General features: G+C 35.9%; 1 protein-coding gene across 1 annotated transcript; it reads right to left on the reverse strand.

The window, feature by feature from the left end:
- Positions 1-268: 268 nt before the first annotated feature.
- Positions 269-18,767, reverse strand: LOC136251072 (uncharacterized). The gene is made up of 8 exons (XM_066043453.1): positions 18,291-18,767; positions 16,851-16,917; positions 9,982-10,079; positions 6,476-6,719; positions 1,053-1,287; positions 689-932; positions 437-639; positions 269-386 (listed from the first exon to the last, which is right to left on the reverse strand). Exons 1-5 carry the CDS (start codon positions 18,728-18,730, stop codon positions 1,087-1,089), a joined length of 1,050 nt encoding a protein of 349 aa, XP_065899525.1. The 5' UTR covers positions 18,731-18,767; the 3' UTR covers positions 269-386; positions 437-639; positions 689-932; positions 1,053-1,086.
- Positions 18,768-23,069: the final 4,302 nt, after the last annotated feature.

Here is a 23,069-nt window from a genome sequence, read left to right on the forward strand (position 1 = left end):
TATCTCGATCTTTTTCTACAAATTCAAGTAGCTGAAAAGTGGTCCAGCACCACGTCACCATGGGCTCCAGCCCTGCTTAGTACTACAACTATAGATTTTATAATGTGTAGTACAGTAATCAGTGCTGTCTAGTAACATTTGAGTAGAAAATCTGTGGTGCTAAAACTCAGGCCTGCTCAGCCTGTTGTTGAGCATTTTTACCGAGGCAGCTGCCTCAATGGTAGCTACTCCACTGATAACAATATCTCACTCATGAACTATAACATAATTCACCAAATTATTGATCAAAGTTTTGAAAGATTGCTACCAAAGTACTATTAACAGTTGCTAGCTGTTTGTCGATATTCTGGTTGGCTTTATTCCTTTATTCCTGCTCAGTCAACACCCTACATATAACATTACAGCCATAACAGCACAATGTAGCAACCATTCTTACTTGTGGTGTAGGAAATGTGCATCAGAGCTGTCGTGATCCAAAGCGTCAATCTGACGTTTATGAAAATAATGTTGATAGATGTGTAGAGTGGCTAACTCTTTGAACACTTGTCTAGGAGTATATTGTCTTCCACTTTCTAACAATCCATGATTTTGAAGTTTAACAATAGTGGGATGTTTACTGCAGTGCTCCACATTACATGCCTGTAAAACAAACATTTGCACATAGAGACAAAAAAATATATTTCTGGACCTCTGTCATATCTTGATAGTTACTTGGAAATCGAGCTACGTTAGGATCACCACTTAATTCAGCCTTTTGTGTAATCAACTTGTATTTTTTGAAATAACTGTGCTTGTATCCAATGCCAGCCATGATGTAAAATACTTCAGTACCAATAAGATGAGGCCACGAAAACCAAGCAACTGTCACCGATGTGATTGGGAAACAGCCAAAAGCCAACAATTTCCAAATACATGATTTTGTACCTCTCTTTCTATAATAGAAATATGCACAGTAGAATTACATAAATTTATGCCATTAATATTAATTTTATGTTAAAGATACAATTACATGACCCAAAAATAACTAAATTCTATATACATAAAATCTATACCTGCAGAGAAACACAGACAAAGCTTCCCAATGAGTCACTCCAGTGATGTAAGGCGGTAGTTAGGTACAAGCATATGAGAAGATGCTTGTGCCATAGAAATAATGTATGACCACATTATTGGGTTATATGGAGTAAGAACTGGATTATACCACTTTGGACCAGTATCCAAATCACCATTGTCATCATCATAGCACTCTTTTGTCTCATAGCTAAATTTTGTGTACATGGAGTTTCCCTACGACAATAACTTCATGATATTATGGACAGAAAATAGTTTCCACAGATCAGGTACACATAACTAGGTATAGAGGCTTTGCATTCAATCACACACTGTAAGGGTTTAATAATGCTTTTGTGACAGCCTACCAGGGGAAGTTTCCAGATTTAGTAAACCAGGGCAATAGGTACATGGAGCAGGCGAATCTGAGTGAAACTCCTCTCAGAAACTGAGGCATCATATGAATAGTATGTACTCAATTTTTTGGTGTAGTTTAGTTAACAAGTGTAAGGAAAAATAGAAATTTTACATTTGAGTATGGATCACAGAAAAAAAAGCAAAGGTCATCTACATCTGCAGCAACATATACTAGCTGCCTGTCAGTAGTATAGCTAGGACTTAAGTAGGGATTAAATGTTAACTAGTAATACTAGTTAACATTTAATCCCTACATTTAATCTAACCTGCAGTTATACTAGTCTAGTATATTAGGGAAGCACCCTTGTACAGGCTATGCCTTTTGGTGCCACCCTGTCATTTTGACAAATTAGATAAATAAATAAAAATAAATAAAATAACTGCAGGTTAGATTACCTAGCTAACTCCCTTGTTTCATTGCTTTTTTCTGTGATCCCTACTCAAATGTAAAATTTTAAATTTTTCCTTTCAAACATAATTCATTACCATCACATACCGAATCAAAAGAAAGAATGGTACCAGACACATTAATCATGCGACTGAATGTGTGTCCCAATTATCGATACTGAAATACAAAACCGCCATTCCACTTCTTTTTCAGCTACGTATATTCCACCCATATTACAAATGAAGAACAGCATGAGAAGTACCTCTGCAATCAACCCAGTCACACTGTGAAAAGTAAAGTACTATGAAGCCATGTACCACCAATCAACACCTATGTGGTAATGGAGAAGACATGGGGCACAAAGGAGGACAAATGTAGGTCCATGATGTGTGCATGTATTATAGCTGCTGAAAAGACACATATCGAACTGAAGTAATGTCAAACAGTGAAGAAATCAAGCCCATAGCATTATCCATAGTTGAGTTATGCTATATAGGCTGGAGGCGTTAGTCAAGCAGTCAATTAGCAGAAAATTTGCTTGAATTTTATAGGAAGAGTTTGGGATCGCTCTAAAGACATTTATGCATGGTCCTACCAAGTTGTTATGGCCATCTTCACTAGCTAAAAGCAGGTTGCAGGGATCATTACCAGGAGTGCTATCAATGTCAAGTTTGATTGCTTATGACTCAAATTTACATACACTATGACCTACTAGCTATTAAAAAAAATTTTAAAAGGAAGTAGGGATTGACAGTGTTGGGACAGTTACTTTTTAAATGTAACGCATTAATATTACATATTATTTACAACTGAACTATTTAGTTACAGTTACATATTACCCATATAATAAAGTAACTATAATAATATTACATATATTACTTTGTGACCACAGCCTTAAGCTGTCACGTGTGAAACTACCACTTTATCACGTGACATGATTGCGTTATTGGACAATGTGCAAATCTTGGTTATAAGCAAGAAGCTGGTGAGTAAACTTCATTCAATAAGCTTCGTTACTTCGCAGTGGATTACTAACGAGATTAGTAACTTCGTTACTTAAAGTAGCTCATTACAGTAACTTCATTACTTAGGTAACGTGTTGCATTTGCAAGTAAAGTAATTTTAGATATACCACTTTGACACCTCAGATCAAAGGAAACCACAGGGTTATATATCATATATTGCCCTGACCACAGGGTGGTATCTAGATATCGCCCTGTGGCTAGGGCGATATCATGATATAGCCCCGACCACAACTGCCTTTGATACTGAGGCAGCTACAAAGCATCAGTTCCCTTTGATTGTTTATATAGAGCTGCTTAAAGTTTTGCATTGTGGGTTTGAATTAGAGCTACTTAAAGTTTTGCATTGTGGGTTTGAGTTAAACATGTTAGGGCATTGTTGTAAAGCAAAAAGATTTGAGTGAGTCAGCATTGCATAGCTCAGCTACTAAGCATCACTAAATAATCATTTTTGCAATGTGGGGATTGCTTTTCTACAGAGTACATTTCAACTGCATGAAAAGATGCCCAACCTATATATCTATAGTATGTTCACGTTGAGCTGAATCCTGAAAAACAGCTAAACATTAAAAGTGGATTTTTTCTCAACAGAGTTAACATTTCAGCCAACCAGATGATTATTGGTAACAGCAAAGGTGTCAACAACAGACACGTACGGTTTGGCTCCATTACAAGTTCGGGAAAGGGCTGTAATGAACACTGTACTTATATGGCTTCCCCATAGGAAATGTATTGTGAAAATTTTGATTGGCCGTAAATATTATGTCAAACATTTGAACAAAAAGATTTTGAAACATTTTTAGCGGGTCAAGCAGTACTACAAATGAGCCAAATTTCAAGATCGTGTGTAATTGCATCCATGAGTTATTAAATGTTTTTGAGGGTTCAGCTCAACGTGAACATACTATAAGTGTTTATGTTAGCACCTTAGGTTACTTCATTCATCCACAAAGTGGTTATTTGGTTTAAAATGGTATCACTACAACCAGTGAAACCCACAATCATTTCTTTTTGTGCTCAAAATTTAAACCCACAATCGATGTTTGCAAACCTCTGTATAAAAGTAATGTGGTGAATGCAGTTTTGTCTTCCTTCACCTATTAGGTGAACATACCAGAGTGGTATATATTACTTATACCATGGGCACTCTGGACTTGCCTGATATATATGCTCGCGCCCTCGGGCCTGCGGCCCTTGGGCATATATATCAGGCAAATCCCTCGTGGCCATGGTATAACTATTAATTATATTACCTGTTTTTACAGCATATTTCGTTATATTACTTCGTTACCACAAAAGTAATAATTATTACATAATACTCCCAACACTGGGGATTGATATAATATACATGCTACAAAATGTAAGGAAACAAGCTCAAAAATGTTACAGCTGAAATGAGAAACGATCCAGCAATAAAAAGCAAGGAAACAAGATTAGACAACTACTTGCTAAAATGAGACACACTTCTTTTGGCTTGCATCTTGAAATGAGATCATCACATTAGCCAAAAGTAGGGATTAAAGTGTGTCTCATCTTAGCAATTAGTCGTCTAATCTTGTTCCTTACTTTTTCATTGCTGGATCATTTCTCATTTCAGCTGTAGAATTTTTTAGCTTGTCTCCTTACTTTTTGTAACACGTATATTATACCACTCCCTACTTCCTTTTAAAATTTTTAATTTTTTCAATAGCTAATTTGTTTACTTTTTTGTCTAGCTAGCTAGCCATATTATACTCTTTGTTTTTCACATAGTATAAATATCACTTGAAGTAGCTATCTTTTACCTTCGTACACAATAAGCACCTCTAAAATAATTATCATTTTGTCTTTTAAAGCTATTACAGCAAGCTTTAGCTACATTTCTAATGGCCTAAATGTCGATGAATTAACAGTAAAACATCGCTGAAGAGTCCACCATTAAGAGTGGAACCCTCGTTTTTAGAAGTCTGGATCCCTAGGTGGATCTGCCCCTCAAAGGGATTATTAGCTAACTACCTCGCAAAAAAAGCTAAACTGGTAAGACTATAAAACAACTACCCATCGTTAATACATGCTAGAGATAACTCATTGGGTACTACACCTGTTCACCTTCGTCTTACGCACAGGTACTCACACTTCGCTAAAATCATGTGTTTGGGTTGTGGCATGCGCCGCAACTATTAAGCACTGCAACTATTAAGCACTGCAACTATTAATTACCCTTCAAGAAGAACAAAGAAGCGAATGAATGATGAAAGCAAACAGCATGGTGCAGTGGACAGAACGTAATCGGAACAACAGATTCGTGAATCTGCCTTGGCTGTCTGAAATTTCTGGTGCTGTACACCTAGCGCAACTGGGTCTTACAGCAGGTAGGCAGGCAGGTAGATGATATCCAGGTGAATTTAAAAAATTTAAAACACACTGTACATCGAAACATTCGACTTTTCATATTGTTTACCCAAGGTACAGCATCATTACAGCAGTACTATTGTATTCCAGGTGATTTTTTAGGTAAAACTCATTGCAAGGCTGAGTGCAAAAATTATGAAGCCATATGATTTCTTACCAATCCCTACTTATTAAGTACTATCATACTTAATGATAATAGTATGCGAAGGACAGGATGGTCAAAGACTGTATTTGCAGCAGCACTGCACACTAGGTAAAGTATTTGACTGTTCTGTTAGAATATCCTGATAATTATCATTGTATTTCTTATCCTGAATTACACATATTAAAACTTAAAAGTGTATGTATTCTATTACCATTCTAAAAACATAATTCTAATGCAATGTTTCAGTATATAAACCATTAATTAATTAGCACGCAGTATCAAGTAATGTTTCAACCATTCCAAGCTGTGAAAAAGGAAGCCACACCTTTTCTTACAGTATGGATGTTTTGGTATAGATATAACTTATGTATGTACTTGCAAACTCCTTGTTATTTTGTCTGTCTTTGTTTTATTATCTACATGCATTCAAGACACTTTGATATCTATTGATTTTAATTAGCTACTCTAATAGAACACTAACAGTTTCCTTTGCACTCTAATATATCAGTCATTTAACATTCTAGAAGTTTCTAGAACTTTCAAAAATGCTGAATATAAGTTTGTAAAGATATATATGCAGCTTCCATTTATAAAATGGAAACTTAATGAGTTGGACAGCTGTCAGTGGTAGTCGAGTGGTGATGTTTAGTATGTGTGAGGTCCCGGGTTTGGATTTGTGTTGGTTTTCTGTTTTCCCCAGAATTCCCACCTTTTTAATACTGAGTAACTGCTATTATCATAAAGTATCTCCCCATGCAGATTACCATGCCAATGAAAAGGTTTGCACTACGACAGTTCACCAAGCCTTGCTTACAATTTCAGTTAGTTTTCATTGTTTGGGCTGTGTAGGTGTGGTAACAGATTACATTTGTTATTATTGAAAAATGCTCATCACTCACCTATTCTTTATCCAATCTGTATGAAAATTTTAATAATGAATTTGGTGTGTAGTACTTTTTGTTATGTTTAAACTTTGAAGTCAATTAAATAAAACACTTGCAAGTTACAGCACTTTATGTTCCACAAAATAAAATGGCTGCTCTACATAACTTGTGAACTTACAGCTCCCCAAAGAAGAAATACAAAAAGTGATGTGGCAAGTCCCCAAACTGGACATCTGCGGAGCAGTCCCATGACAGTATACAGCAGCACAAGAATCAACATCAAAATAAAACTTGCATTGATATCAAATACAAACTCTGAAGCATATGTCATGCTCTCATCCAGACCCAATTTAAACTGAGCCAGGAACATCATTGAAAGAGCAACATTCATTGGAATGGTGAAGAAGTGTACAAACTTTGGTCTGAAATATAATCAAATATATATATATATATAGAGTAAGCCACCAATGTTCGACCACCATGAGATTGGATGCAATATTTCTTTATCCCACTAAGAAATTTGTGCTCTTGCTATATATGCCTTTAGGCCATAGACTCTTGCATGTAAAAGTTTCAGACCTGCAGCTTTCTTCATCTGGCTGCAGGAGCTGCAAAAGTGACCTGTGCAAATGTTCTCAATTATCAGACAAAAAGTATTATTGGTCAAGTGGTACTGCTTGTAATGCTTGAAGCTGATCAGGTCTTTCTGTGCTTGATATGAAAGAGCAAATCTTATACTCTGTAGTATTATTTGTCTTGGCCATTATTGGCTGTGAATTATACAAAGCTCCAAAGTCACCTCTGCCATGCAATCTTAAATTCAACCACATGTGAAGCTCATGTACATCAAATAGCCACTGACATTGAACACAAAGCTATTTTATGAACACTGCATGAGAGCACCAGCTATGATTTTTTGTGCAAATAACCATAATATTGTATTTGTGCTTCTCTGACAGTAGCAGCCTAGCTACTGCACCTGGCATGATTTAATGGGTTTGGCCACCCTGTTTTTTAAATACCAACAGTTTCTCTCCAAAATATCTAGGACATTGTCTAGATTGAAATACTCTAATAGAGCAGTCAACTACTACACATTTGGAACAATAAGAAGGTCTGAAGGCCATGCCCAGGTATCTTTATTCTAATAATACTGTTATAATGGGTGACGTTCATTACTAAAGTGCTTAAATGTTATTCAAATGCTGATTAAATGTAATAATATAATAACTGATCATTATAATAAAGTAACTAATTGCTCTATTGGAGTATTTTGATGCTAAAGTCCTGGATGTTTTGCGGACAAACTGTTGACATTTTTTAAGAGAAATGATTAAAATGGATTTCAATTGTGTACATGTGTGCCAAGTACAGTAGCTATGCCGCTACTGTCAGAGAAGCGTAAATACAATATACAGTAGGTATTTGTGCAAAAAAATCAAGGTGTGGTCATTGTGGGTGCCCCTGTTTACTATTGAACGGTAGCTGATGCTTCCAATGTTTGTAAAAATAGTCTTGCATTCTACTATTTGATATGCATAAGTTTCGCATGTAGCTGAATTTAAAATTGCATGAAAGAGGTGACTTTGGAGCCTTGTAATTCACAGCCAATAAGGACTAAGCCAAAATACCTGCATGTATGTATTTGGAGAATAGTTGCTCTTTCATATCAAGCACAGAAAGACTTGATCAGCTTCAAACATTACAAGCAGTGCCACTCGACTGATAATAAATTTATTGTCCGATAATTGAGAATATTCACAGGTCACTTTTGCAGCTCCTGAAGCCAATTCAAGTCTAAAATTTTGCATGTAAGAGTCTATGGCCTAGACATTTCCAAAGGTATGGCAAAAGAAGGAATTCTTTTGTGGGGTTGAAGAAATATCACGTCCAATCTCATGGTCACTGAACATTGGTGGCTTACTATTATTACATTGCTAAGTTAATAGTCCTCAATAATGGCACTATGATCAACAGTAAGTACAAAAGGCCACTTTTAATATCCATAATGGAAATTAAATTATTAAAGCCATAGCAAATGTTTTCTAAATTGGACTCCCAACATGGCATGAAGCCATCTACAAAGGATATCTAGCAGTTACAAACTGTGTATAAAATATATTTGTGCTATCATGTAGCCTGGGAATGATATCAAGACAATTTAGTATTGAAAACTACAAGTTCTTGTTAGTCAATAATTCTTTCAGAGATTCGGCCAAGTGCTCGCTGATAAGTTTTCACAAAATTAAATTTCCTGCAAATGTGACAAATTCTAATGTATTAGTGCACAATTTTATTATTATAAGTACAACAAGGTCAATTGCCAGCCAATCATGTAACTGACATCCATAATAAAATTCACCAGATGATGTGATACTGTAGCTATCTGGCATGTAAAGGATGCACAAGTCAGGGGGATTGGCAGCATGCTGTCCCCCAGCCATTCAGTGGCTGTTTTATTCATAGTGGCTACTAAACTACAACTACTTTTATGAATGTGAAGCCAAACAGTACAAAGTGTTACTGAGATCAGCTGACATTACATGCATGTATGCTGCTGAAACAAATCAAGTGAAAAAATCAATTTGACTCGTACTGTACACTGCACACTGAGCTATAAGTATTTACTGTAGCTAGCTAATAAATTAAAGGCAAAACCATCAAAAACCATTCAGATTTGTTGACAGCATAGCGAAATATAAACAATACGTTTTTTCATAATCACTTAAAATCATCATATCGGATGCAAATCCCAGCCTGTATGAGCCACAGCAGCCATTAAAGTGTAACATAATAAAATAACTGGACTCAAACCAGAATATTGCAATAATAGATTTCTGCTTGAAAATTGCTTTTGAATAAAAGCACTAAAAGTGTCAAATGATCAAATGAATTTATTGTGTACTTAAGCCAAGCCAATCACAGAAATTACTATGAACATTCCTCACGTTCCTACACATTAATAATAACCTAACGTAAACACCAAGTGCTAATAGGTGAAATTTTATTATTTGAAAAGAAAAAGATACCTCCTACTAAAGCAGTCTATGGGAAATGCAAACTGCCACTCTTTGCATTGATCCACAATCAGTATGTAGTAAAATACTGTATAGCGTGTTATTATAGCATCTAAAATTTCACGCAAAATAAAATAATAGCAGCAGAAAACTAAGCAACAGAAAGCCACCACTAAAATTAAAGTTTTGCTGTTAATTATGATACACACAAAAATGTGATGTGGCAACATTTGTAACAAGCACTAACCATTTCCATTGCAGCAGGGTAAAAACAAAGTAAATTGTGCCACACAACATCATCATACATACATCATTTTTGTCTGCTGTCTTTCATGTCCATCGTTTAACCAGCCTGTATGGACTGGGAGAAAGCTTTAAAAAAAAGCTGGACCCTTGATAGAAAACTTGCAGGATACTGTAAAATTGTGAGTATTTTTTCCATCCAGAGTGTTTGGTGATGAAGCCTTCATAATGTTATTATCATGGTGCCAAAATTATCACAAATTAAATTTTAGCAAATGATCCCAAATGCTAAAATTAATGTCTCACTATAAAATTCTACTATATATATTTAAATTGTTCTATCCATAGACTTTAAGTATTGGTAATAACAGATAGTTTGGATGAATGAGGCCTATACAGTACTTTCATAAAGATAATGACTTACATAAATCCCTGATGAGTGATATCAAATGTATACATCTGATAGAGCAAGGCAAAGAAATCCCACTGCACTCTTGGAAGAATAAGCCACCATTTGATACACTATGTCAAGACAACAAGAAGTGAAAAGTCATACAAGTATTACTATACAGTTGCAACTAAACAAGTAAAGGGTAAATAAGGAATTTAATTATATTTGAAAAATAATAAACAAGCTGGGGAAATCACCTACACTTGTAATTACCTATTATACCTGTGGATATTTAATTTCTACTTCAGCCTGTAGTCCACTATAGTTAGGCACCGGCCTATTATGCCCAAAATTTTACCTATTATGCTTTTGAGCATTGCTCAAAAATTAAGCCTATTATGCTCAAAATTATGCTTTCAAAATCAAGATTATGCTCTAGAACTGACTGTTTTATTAGAGTATATCAGCCTTTCCTGACTGCTCTATTAGAGTAAGTGACTGCTCTATTAGAGTATCTCGATCTTATTTCTGCAAAATGTGAATAACCAACAAAGAAACGGTTTAATAAGTTATATTACGTGCTGTTAATTATAAAATGCACTAATAATACTATTGGCAGTGAATATTTGCTTTCTTTCAGGCGAGCGTATTGCGCATTTAATTAATTTTTCAAACATCGTCCCTATTATGCTGGCATTATGCTTGATGCTTTTTGGTCACATATTATGCTTTAAATTATGCTGGCATAATCGGCCGGTGCCTAACTATAGTATGTAGATCTGCAGGTGTAGGTGACCTCCTTTGTTGCATTGAACTTAAATTCCTAATTTTCCTTATACTTGTTTCTTCCCTTTTTGTGTAGCATAATTATGACTGCATGGTGAACCCATGCATACTGCATTTGAAGAAAGAATGGCACTAGACATAAATATCATAAAATTAATTTTCCATTTGAATGCACACCCCAACATCAATTACAGAAAGTGAAGTGGCTGAAAATACGCTTTGCATCACATGGCATTACAAACAAAAAATAGTATGCAAAGCACCTCTGCAATCAATCCAGTCACTATGAGGAATATACAGACAATTCCCATTACTATCATATAAAGAAATCACCATGCACTAACACGAATCAACACCTTATGCTGTCAGCAAAGAGAAATGAAACACAAAGGCAAGTCCATGATGCATGCATTATACATACTGCAGTATGCCAAAAGACACCTGTCAGGCTGAAGTGATGTGTAGCAGCACAAAAATCAAGCTGTATCCTTAGTCATTATTGAGTTATGCTTGTCTGAAGGCATTGGTAAGTTAACCAATACTACAAAGGTGCCATCAAGGTATTGTGAGGCTGGATATTTTTTTGTGAGAAAGTGCAAACCATCATGATCCCAAATATACAGCACTACCAATACTTGATAAATAGTATTGCACAATAATTGGACTGGGTATTAGAAAAATCATAAACTGTCCGTATTTTCTTTAAATTTTGTAGCAACCTCTTGGAAGTGTTTCTGACATTTTTTTTACATAATTACATCAGACAATCAACAAAATTAATATTCAAGAGTCATCATTTGTGATTCAAACCTGTATATTAAAATGAAAAAGAGGCACCATGATGCAAAAAGCAGCAGATACAGATATGTATATTTACTTGGAAATATGTACATGCTCATGTGCACCAAACAATCACTGAACTGCATACTTACCAGGGGCAGATCCAGGGCCTGGCAAGGAGAGGGACACAAACAGGCCAAGTTGTAGGTGGTTGGGGAGACCCAGATTCCCTTGTTAGTAGCTGCATTTTTGAAGCAGCAAATAATACACCTCTTAGTAGTATCTCACTGTTGATTTTTACTATTTTGGCCTTTGTAGATGGTTGTGAAGTCTTAAAAGTTGTTTAAAGGCTCTGAATGTCTTAAACAACAGCAACATGATAATCATTTTTAGAGGTGCTTAGTACGCACAAAGGTGCTGGGTGACAATTTCATAGTTAGTTTGACTTTGATTCACTTCGGTTTCAGGTGAATTTGTAATAAATGCTAGTAAAATGTACATATTTTCATGAATTTTATAAGCTGATCTTGAAGTTTAGTATTTTAATCAGAGGTATGGCTCCTCCACAAGGTTGGGGGGGGGGCGCCATTGCTTACTACTTACTATGTTGTTGTATGTACTGTCAGCTATTGCTATAGTACTGTAATACTGCCACTATGAGGTAAACTGGTCCTGATACAGTAGACCCTCGGTTATCCAACCCTTGTCTCATTATTCGAAATTGGAAATGACTGTTGTTTGATTGCATGATCGTTCTATTAGAGTATTTGAACCGAGCTCTGTATATAATGCATGAGCCAGTTGTCCAGGTAATTGACGTATCTGAAAACTTTTAACATTGCCTGAGTGAGACTGTTGGGATTCAGATAACCGAGGGTCAACTGAAATTAAATTTCTAGTAAAATTTGCTGACAGATAAGTATGCAGTACATATATTGACATCTATTGGCTTGAAAAATACCTAATTATATAGTATGTACAAGTTGAGCTGAATCCTGAAAAACAGCTAAAAATTAAAAGTGGATGTTTTCTCAACAGAGTTAACATTTCAGCCAATCAGATGATTAGTGGTAACAGCAAAGGTGTCAACAACAGACATGTATGGTTTGGCTCCATTAGAAATTCAGGAAAGGGCTGTAATGGACACTGCAGTTATATGGCTTCCTATAGGAAATGTATTACAAAAGTTTTGATTGGCCATAAATATTGTGTCAGACATCTGAAGTTTTTTAGCAGGTCAAGCAGTACTACAAATGAGCCAAATTTCTATATTCTGTGTAATTGCATCCGTAATGGACACTGCATTTATATGGCTTCCCCATAGGAAATGTATTATGAAAATTTTTGATTGGCTACAAATATTATGTCAGACATCTGAAATGTTTTTAGTAGGTCAAGCAGTACTACAAATGAGCCAAATTTCTAGATTCTGTGTAATTGCATCCATGTTTTTGAGGATTCAGCTCAAGACGTACATACTATAGGGCTGGAACAAAGGTAAAATTTTAACCTCCAAAGCTTCTTGAAAAAAGGCTTCAAAGCTTTATTGATTAAGTCTGTTAGTAGTAATTAATGATCAATACTGATGGGTACACCCATATGGTCTCATATTTTGTTGCAGCTGTATACAAGCTCTATAATAGTACAACTGCTTAGACTACAAATATGTTATATATACAGGGGCGGATCTAGGATTTATAAATGGGGGGGGGGGGGGGGGGGCTAACTCAAGGTACTAATCTCTTGGGTAGAGGTGTGCAAAGCACACTTCCCAGCATGCAAAGCATGGTGGAACTAGGGGGGTCTGGGGGCATGCCCCCCCCAGGAAATTTTTGAGAAGTAGATGCTAAAATACTGCATTTGGAGACATTTCCACATAAAATTCATAATATTTTCTGCCTGCAGATATTTCATATACTGCCTTTAGATTATAGGTATGGCTCTCTAAAACATTTTGCTAATGGAAAAGTTTGGGTAGGTACAGACAATCAAATACATGATGCATCCCTCTCACAATTGCACAACACTGAATAGGTGCATGTTAGAATAATAATGTTGAACGTGGAAAATTTTGAAATTTAAACAATACAAGATTGAATCTGAGAGCATTTTCAATGGAAATTGTGTACCTGAATTAAGTATTGCCATACATATTAACTACACAAGTGGATGAATGAAGCCCTTTAAACAAACCAATGCACTTCATTGTATGTATAGGTGCAGGCAGATTTGGAAAAATTCCATAACAGAACCAACTACATGTTTCCAGTGAATGTTCTATTAGAGTAGTTAGCTGACTGCTCTATTAGAGTATCTCGATCTTGTACACCTCCAATGCTGATCCGGATCCTTGTTGCATAAACTTTAGCATAAATCCACTGATAATACCTTGGAAAGATGTTTATAAGGTGGTTTTATGAGTATTTGTATTATTAGTGATCATATAATTATGTTAAGACAAAATTTCATTATAATACTCAGCATATTGATCAAGTAAAGCCTAAATATGAAGGGGGGGGGGGGGGCTTCAGCCCCCAAAGCCCCCCCCCCCTCCCCCCCGATCTGCCCCTGATATATACATATAATCCACTCAAAAACAGCCAAGCTGTAAAAAAAGAGTGTGGCTTTCAATAAAGCCTGGGTGAAAAAAGTTGTGAAATCATAGATGGTGGCCAAGAAATGGCTGCAATGATGTTAACGCTACTAAATTATAGCAATGCTGACACAGCCATTATTCATCATTGCAGCTATTTCTTCAAGTTGGCTGCCACCTTTGATTTCACAACTTTTTTCACCCAGGCTTTATTGAAGGCCGCACTCTTTTTTAAGCTACAGCTTGGCTGTTTTTGAGTGGATTTCACTTCTTTTTTGTGTTTTCAAATTAAGGTTTTGAGGCTTACTATTTCTTTTTATCTACAGATCATAACTACTACTACTACAGCAACAATGATGATCATACAAGTGATACAGAAATTACCTACTCATCCTGGACAGCAACTAACAAAGAGAGAAAACCATCAGTATTATTATTGATGAAACAAGTTGATGTTATGCTACTTCTAAAAACCAGATGCCATGCAGCTAGCTAACTCATCTGGAATTAACCATAGATAGTATATGCTACTATGAATTAACCAACTATGTATTACTATTTTACAATTGGGTAGTTTTGGGTTGTGCAATAATATTATTAGCTAATTCTCGTATTTCGTAATTCATGAAATTTCCGTAATTCGTTTAATTACGTTGCTATGCACTGCTAAGGAAGCGCTTGTTATACAAACCTCATTTACCAACATATTATGCACAGAAGTATCTTCTAAACTGTTTTATAGTTTTACTATCATGTTTTTTCCCACAAATTCTCTTGACAAAGCCTCAAAGCTACTCTTCATTTTCGTTTACATATGTAAGGGATACGCTCCCTTTCAACTCGAAATGATAGGCTATTCCTGGTAGTGTACGAGGCCTGCACCGTTGTTTTTCAGTTGTTAAATGCCTGAAAACCTCAAAGGGAAGGTAGTTTACAAAAGTCGCCACGCCCGTATTTCAGTCTGCCGAAAAGAAACCACCTCAGAGCAAAGTTCACCAGTGCAGAAGCTTAATACAGACTTCATTTCGCTTTTACTCCTTACGTAAAAGCTGCTTTTACCATTATTTAACGATTTTGCTCACGTGGGTGCGTACGGACAAACATAGATAGGTAGATAGATTGGTAGATAGGTACATACACACGTTTTTTATGAAAACAATTTCAGTAAACCAGGCGTTCGGCCGGCTGTGGGCACGCACCTGGTTTAAAAACAAACAATTTAGATAAGGGTGTCCTCAGACACATGCTAGTTACCACAAACATTATTTGCTTGTTCATGCATGTATGATGGCCACAATATAAAGCTGCATTATAGGTATTTATTTCCACTATAATGATTTATATGAAAGTGAAGGTATGCATGATTGTAGGATACATGTATTTTATTTTGCAGTGACTGTTCTATTAGAGTATCTCAATTTTCATGCAAACGTGAAATATGCAGTTGCTCAACTTTAAACAAAGCAAATCCTGCACTTTTTTACTGGGATATGATTTCCAGCTTGTTGTATCACAAGTTTTGCTAGCATAGCACTTATTATGATGATTATGATGACGATGATTGGCGTGAGTTGGTCATACTAGTCTGCTCACAGACCATCTGGGGGCAAGACTAAGTTAATACTACCAATATACCACTGATCGATATAAAAATGGCTCCAATTTGATGAAATAGCTACTAGACTGAGCTTCAAAGTGTTACAATAATAGTATGGTGCTAATGCTCTAATAAAGCACACATTTTTGTTTTCGTTGGAATCATCTAACAGAACACACATAGAATGTTCTAGAACACTAAGTTTTACTTATTGAGTAGAATTTTCATTTATAAGGTAGAAATTAAGTGGAGTGATCAGCTAGTGGTTCATTGGTTAAGGATGGTATGGAGGTCCTTGGTTCGAACTCTGTGGTAAGTTTTTATATTTTATCTCGACTTTTTTATGCACCTTTTTTTTTACCCTGCAGTGACTGCTCTATTAGAATGTCTCGATCTTGCAATTTTACACTTGTTTGGTTTTTGCTTTATAACTTTGTAGCCATAAGTATGCAGTCATCATCAAAGGCACTGCTATGATAATCAGTCTATGTACACACAAATTTTCAAATGATTCCTCTACTCGGTTTGCCCTGTAGGCATGACAACAAATTGATTTTGTTTTACATGAATAATCAGTCATAACTCATGAACTGTTTATTGAATTTACACCAAACTTGGCACTAGAATTTGCCCTTACACTACCTTGAGTGTACTAAGTTTCAAGGCGATCAGCTAATGCATTTGTGTTTATAGCAATTTTTCAAAGTGTGCGAAAAGACAAAGAATAAGAAAAAAAACGAAGAAATGAAAGCTAAATTTTGGGCACTCTTATTTCGGAAATGATTGGGGCGATTTCCTTCAAATTTGGTATGTGGGGTGGCCTACCTAGTGGGCACCTCTGCAGTGAAACTGGGATAAGGGATCACGGAGCTACAAAGGCGTGAAAATTGTGTTTTCTTTCTTCCTGTCAATATACTCACGGTGTGGTGCGGCAGCTTCTTGGGCTGTATAATATAGTTGCATGCTTCCAGGAAGCACATGACTTTTTTGACTGACTATACATACCAGTATCTATGCACATGGTTATGAAGGGTACAGCTATCTTCAAAGGCTACAAAACCTCTGAAGGTTTCAAAGCAGCCCAATATCAGTTAAAGGAATATTGGAAAATTTTTATATCAGTTCAGCACTAATAATAATACTTACTTTCCAGGGCACATTTTTCTGCAGGCTACAGCAATCTTCTGGATTGTCTGGATAGTCCTCATTTTTACTAGAAAAGTAAAACATGCGTGAAACTGCAAATCAATGTTACCTATTGTGAAATACATGCAGTAAGGTACAAGTTTAACACTAACAATAAATTAAGATTGATTGTTAATTTAACTGATACAGCCATTCCTCCTTACCGGATATGGTATGGATCATACGTACACATACATAACACCAGGATACTTATGGTGCACTAGGATACTTATGGTGGGTGATAAAGTGTCCATATTCCAATGTGAGCATGTATGAGCGTAAAGCCATGGGTTTCAGAGGTTTGAATCCACCATTTGGCTTTTGTATAGTTTTGGAGAATATGGAGCTTGAGACCTCAGGACTCCTAGGAGATCTACCATTGAATGGGATCATATTTTTAACAGTTATATTACATACAGTGTTGTCAAGTTATCACTACTTCTGTTGAGGATGTTATATAGAGTAGTTTCATGTGACTGATTAACTGGAACATATGGCAAAAACTTGTGGCATTTGTAAAGGAAATTTGTAAGTTTGATTGTCCCGCTGTTGCAGAGTAACTATCATCCAATTTTAGTATTGATAATTGCCTATTATAAGAGACTAAAGCATAATTGATCGTTTTCTGACTATGATGTAAAAATACCATGGCTCAAGTATTTTTAAAGCAGGTGCACTCATGAGCTAATAAGCATGCAAGGTTAAACTGATTTCTTACTTCATAACTGTGTCAGGAAATTCTTTCAAACACAATGGAAAAGGTAAGAAGATATCTGGTTTTGACAGCATAAAGCGGATATTTATTGCAATATCAGAAATCAGACCATGGCAGCTATGCTTTCATCCTTTTAGTACATTTATACCTACTGTATGAATATAACACTGTAGTGATTAAAGCATCTGCTGTGACAATAGAATCAAAAACACAGTTTTACGTGGCAATAAATTCTAGCCATTTTAATAGGTACACTAATTGTAATTATTTGTGCAACTGCTCTATAATTCTTTGGTGGAGAATGATCAAAATAATTTAGCCTACTACTCTAATAAAACAGTCACATAGATACTTTCACCATTCAGTGGAAACACCCTTAAAAACCTGTGAATGTCACTGACAAAGCTTAATTGAGGTAAAAGCAACGTGTATCAAAATAAGTGGCCAAGCCTTACATCATAGCTTAAGAATATGGAATCTCTAAATAATGTGGCACTTCTTATCAGGTACGCACTTGACAACATGCAAACCACACAGGCTGCTACACAGTAAAACACCTTCTATTACATAATGAACAAGACATTACATGGATGCTCTTCAAAATGCTACATTTATAGCTACAAGTTACTAAAAACTATACTGATCATAGCTAATACTGTGCTGTGTGGGTACTGTTATAGACGTACCTATAGATTGGTTTCCTCAATGTTGTTTGATTACGGAGTAGTAATTCAGTAGAAGTTAACTGGACTGTTTGAAAGTCATTCAGGAATTCTTGTACATGCTCTGATATCTTCTTCTTGCCATCGTGTTCACCGCTTAGGCACTCGAGACAGAATAAGTGGAAATTTACAACACAACCAACTACAGTTTCGCTATCGTCATTGTTTTCTTTGTAATACAGCTGTGATTTAAAGAAACAATTCAGTCCGTTAAGCATTTTGTTAACATAGGCAGCAACGGACTCCTTGAACAGGTGTGCCTCTGACAATGCGAAATCAAATTTTTGCGAGTAAACATAATCGCGTGACAGCTTGTTATCGACGATTTCTGGTTCCGGTTGCTGTCTTACGAACAGCTCTAATGTCGGGGTTGCAGTCTCCCCATCGTCTACACCAGTGGCCATCCTTTTGAAATTCCAAATGGCGAAGGGAAGCTAACTGCATAACCATGGTTACTCGACACGTGATCTTTACAGTTTAAAAAATAATAATTTATTTATTAATTTAAAATCTACAAAACAAACTATATAAGGCCGTGCAAAGTTAATTATATGTTTCTGGTCCTACCAATTCTCCAGGTGACCATGCAGGCGTTTTTTTTGTTTGTTTGTTTTTTTTCTTCAACTTTTTGATGTAGCTAGTAGCTACACTACATTTGACATAGCATTACATGGAATTAAAGAGAAAAGTTAGTGCATCTTTATAAGAAAAGAGTGTTTAAAAGAAATGAAAACATTACAACAAATTAGCTATAAACTAGTTGTATGGTGATTGTGCAATTCCGTCATTCAGTAAAAAAGAATAATGACCAAGAAGGGAACCAAAATCATATAAGTAATATTCGTGGCCTAACCACAACAAATAAAATACAACTACAGGGAAATGGAGACAACAAAGAAAGAGAAACTACAGGGAAAGGGGAAAGTCATCATCACCACCTTGCAGAGTTTAATACCTTAAAACATTATTAATTTTGTCCATAAACAACCAGAAAGCTGTTGGAGTAAATTTTTTCTGACCACTTTAGGTGAAATGCCACTATGATATGGGTGGTGGTACGATTGTAGAAAGTTCAGCTACAAAGAAACCATCATTAAGAGAGTTCAGCTGCAAACAAATCACCTGTAGGGAGTTCAGCTACAAACAAGTCACCCTGTAGAGAGATCAGCTAAAAACAAGTCACCCTGTAGACAGTTCAGCTAGAAGAAGTTACATTGTAGAGAGTTCAGCTACAAAGAAACTACCATGTAGAGAGTTCAGCTGCAAACAAATCGCCGTGCAGAGAATTCAGCTACAAACAAATCACCCTGTAGAAAGATCAGCTAGAAGAAGTTACCTTGTAGAGAGTTCAGTTACAAACAAATCACCCTGTAGAGAGTTCAGCTACAAACAAGTCATCCAGCAGAGAGATCAGCTAGAAGGATCACCTTGTAGAGAGTTCAGCTACAAAGAAATCACCCTGCTTCATCTTTTCTTCTTCCTGTGGTAAAGAAAAAAATGATAGGTTAAAAAGACAAATACAAAAAGAAATGAAATCTAATCCAAAATAGCCAAGCTGTAAAAAAAAGAGTGTGGCCCTCAAATAGGCTATGGTGAAAAAAGATGTGGAATCCAAGGTGGTGGCCAAGAAATGGCTGTGATGGTAGGTTAATGGTAAAAATTTTAATAACGACAATTCAAGTGAATTTTGTGCCAACACGTCATCCAACACAAGGATGGCCACTGGTGTAGAAGTGAATTTTGCACCAAATTCACCTGAATTGTCGTTATTAAAATTTTAACCATTAACCTACCATCACAGCCATTTCTAGGCTGCCACCTTGGATTCCACATCTTTTTTCACCACAGCCTTTTTGAGGGCCTTTTTTCACCATAGCCTTTTTTTTACCATAGCCTTTTCTTGGCTGCCACCTTGGATTTCACATCTTTTTTCACCATAGCCTATCTGAGGGACGCACTCTTTTTTTACAGCTTGGCTGTTTTGGATTAGATCATATTTAATGTAATTGCTTTAGACGATCAAACACTTATTATAACCAACTAACCTGTTGTAGTTCTTCACTATAACAGTGTTAGCAAAATGTATTTAAACCTGATTGACAAGTGTAACAAAACATTGTGGGATCAGTTTCACTCAACTATAATAAGAATAATTTTTATAAATAGATGCAAGTTGCTAATATGAAGAAATACTAAGAAATATATGTAAGATTATTTGTTTAAGTTAAAGTTAATGTTACTTGTAATAAGAAGTATGTACATACTAGTAATTATGTAAATAAGTGCTTAAATGTTGAATGCCATCTTAAACTTAGAAGTGAACTTTATGCTTAGAGTAATTTTACTGAAATTAAGTTGATAAATTCTAATTCTTAGAAAACAGTTTTTGCTGTGAGTGTCTGCAAATTCCTAGCTACTGAGAAAAAGTGTAAATTGTTTTTTACACCTTCTCTCAATAGCTAAGCATTTGCAGACATTCACAGCAGAACTGTTTTCTAAGAATTAGAATATCCAGACAACAAAAATAAAAATAAAACTTTATGCTATGTAGCTAATAATGAGTCAATTTGTGACAAATCCATGCACACTTTGATGGAGTAAATGTTGACGAACTAAATAAATAAAGAAATCATAGCTATGTACATCTAAACACTTAGCCACTGTTGAGATACTAATCAATGTTTGACATTTGACAAAAATAATGGGTTGATGAATTTAACTAATTAGTAAAAAAAAAAATTGTCAACTTTGTAAAAAATTTCCTGTCATATTGTAGCTGACTGTTTGGCATTTTTTTTATAAATGATCTATTCAATTTTGCTGTCTGTACTTATAGCTCATTCTCTAACTGTTTTCCTAGAAACTGACTGTTCTATAAGTATTGAAGTGCATATTTCAACGGCACTAGCTTAAAGTAGCTACATGTATGTTAATAGTAGTATAGCGGCGTAGCCCCAAAAATTGGCAATATTGTGCACTTTTTCATAAAACCATGAAACTTTCCACATAAATAGTTCTCCTCATGACATGCAATTTTTAGATATAGTGCCATCGCTGAGTTGACCTTTGGTGACTTTTACGGCCATTTTTGTACAGAAGATTGATCATTTTTGTCTTTAACTCCCTGAGGCAGTAATTAACTTGTTAAAACATGGTACCAAACCAAAGATCTTGCTGATAGAAACAACTTAGTTTTTATTTGAAGTCAATAGGTGATTTCATTACAAAGTTATGATCATTTGTACTAGCTGCAAAATCTGATAAATTTATGCATAATTATCTGCCCACAGGTAATTCACACCTCAAGGGCAGGTAAATTTATCAGATTTTGCAGCTAATAAAAATGCTAATGAAATCACCTATTGAATTCAAATAAAAACCAAGTTGTTTCTATCAGCAAGATCTTTTGTTTGGTACCATGTTTTAACAAGTTAATTACTGCCTCAGGGAGTTAAAGACAAAAATGATCAATTTTCTGTACAAAAATGGCCGTAAAGGTCACCAAAACTCAAATCAGCAATGGCACTATATCTGAAAATGCAGGACTACTATTTATGTGGAAAGTTTCATAGCTTTATGAAAAAGTGCACAATTTCTTGGTTGTGCCGCTATACTAGCTTGTTGCATATTTCATCTGTTGCATCCCCATCCCCTGTACTACATTTACTCCATCCCGGCCCTGTCCTCATCCCACTGTTACCCCAGGTTTCTTAGTATCAAAAATAATTATATGCACTCATGATTAATAGCCACAATTTGAAGTGGTAGAGTGAAGAGTAATGTGGGTGGTATATGTGATTAATTGTTTCTCAGGGTGGCTCCCAGGGAGTTTGGTGATAGGTTTCCAAATTTTCTGTTGCATGCACCTTAAGTCTAGGGTTTGAGGCCAGGCTTATAGGGTTTGAGGCCAGGATTATAGGGTTTGAGGTTAGGATTATAGCTAGGGGTTGAGGCCAGGATTATAGCTAGGGGTTGAGGCCAGGATTATAGCTAGGGTTTGAGGCCAGGATTATAGCTAGGGGTTGAGGCCAGGATTATAGAGTTTGGCCAGGGGTTGAGGCCAGGGTTTTAATTTAATTGTGCTGGATTATGACCAGGGGTTGCCATGAATTTCCCCACAGGGGATTCCCCACTCTCTGACATAATGAGTTGAGAGGCTTTAGAGCTGTAATTGAGATGTGTAGTGATGTGAAGGTCGAACCTCTGTTACAGTCTCTTACAGGTGAGACCCTTCAATTTGCAACAGCAAATAATTTAGCTTGAGTAGATGCTTCTGCTTCAACGTACTGGGGATGTAAACATCAGAAGGCTTTAGATGTCAAAGTGTTTAATGCTAATGCACCTTCATTATCATGGTACACAAGTATCCTCACTTTATTGACATTTTGAATATGAGAAACAACGGAAGTATGAGCAACGTATTAGAGAAATTAAGATGGGTTTGTCAAAAGACTTAATTTCTGTCTCTCTCTTCAAAACAAGTTGTCATATAGTGATGTCAAGGTTGCGTTGCAGGATTAGTTATTCTCCACTTGAGAGGAGCTAGGCCTAGGGCTGTCCACTTTCACCAGGAACACTTGATCGTGCACTAGCTGAGGGTCAGGTGGTTCCAGCTCATTAACTGATTGCAAATTGATCCTAGTATTTGTCTAGCACTTTTAACATCTTTTAGTGCTATGGGGATGGTCCAGTGGCAAGGGATGCAAGCAACTCCGGGAAAAATTATTGACAAAAATACCTTTA

This window comes from Dysidea avara, chromosome 3, assembly GCF_963678975.1.
Source record: "Dysidea avara chromosome 3, odDysAvar1.4, whole genome shotgun sequence".
NCBI classification, from domain to species: Eukaryota; Metazoa; Porifera; class Demospongiae; order Dictyoceratida; family Dysideidae; genus Dysidea; species Dysidea avara.

Coding starts and splice junctions, on each gene's coding strand:
- LOC136251072 (XM_066043453.1), bottom strand. CDS start 18,730: ATGGCCACTGGTGTAGACGATGGGGAGACTGCAACCCCGACATTAGAG. Junction 16,918..18,290: donor TTGAGGAAACCAATCTATAG/GTACGTCTATAA, acceptor TTACTTTTCTAG/TAAAAATGAGGACTATCCAG. Junction 10,080..16,850: donor AGAAAAATGTGCCCTGGAAA/GTAAGTATTATT, acceptor GTCTTGACATAG/TGTATCAAATGGTGGCTTAT.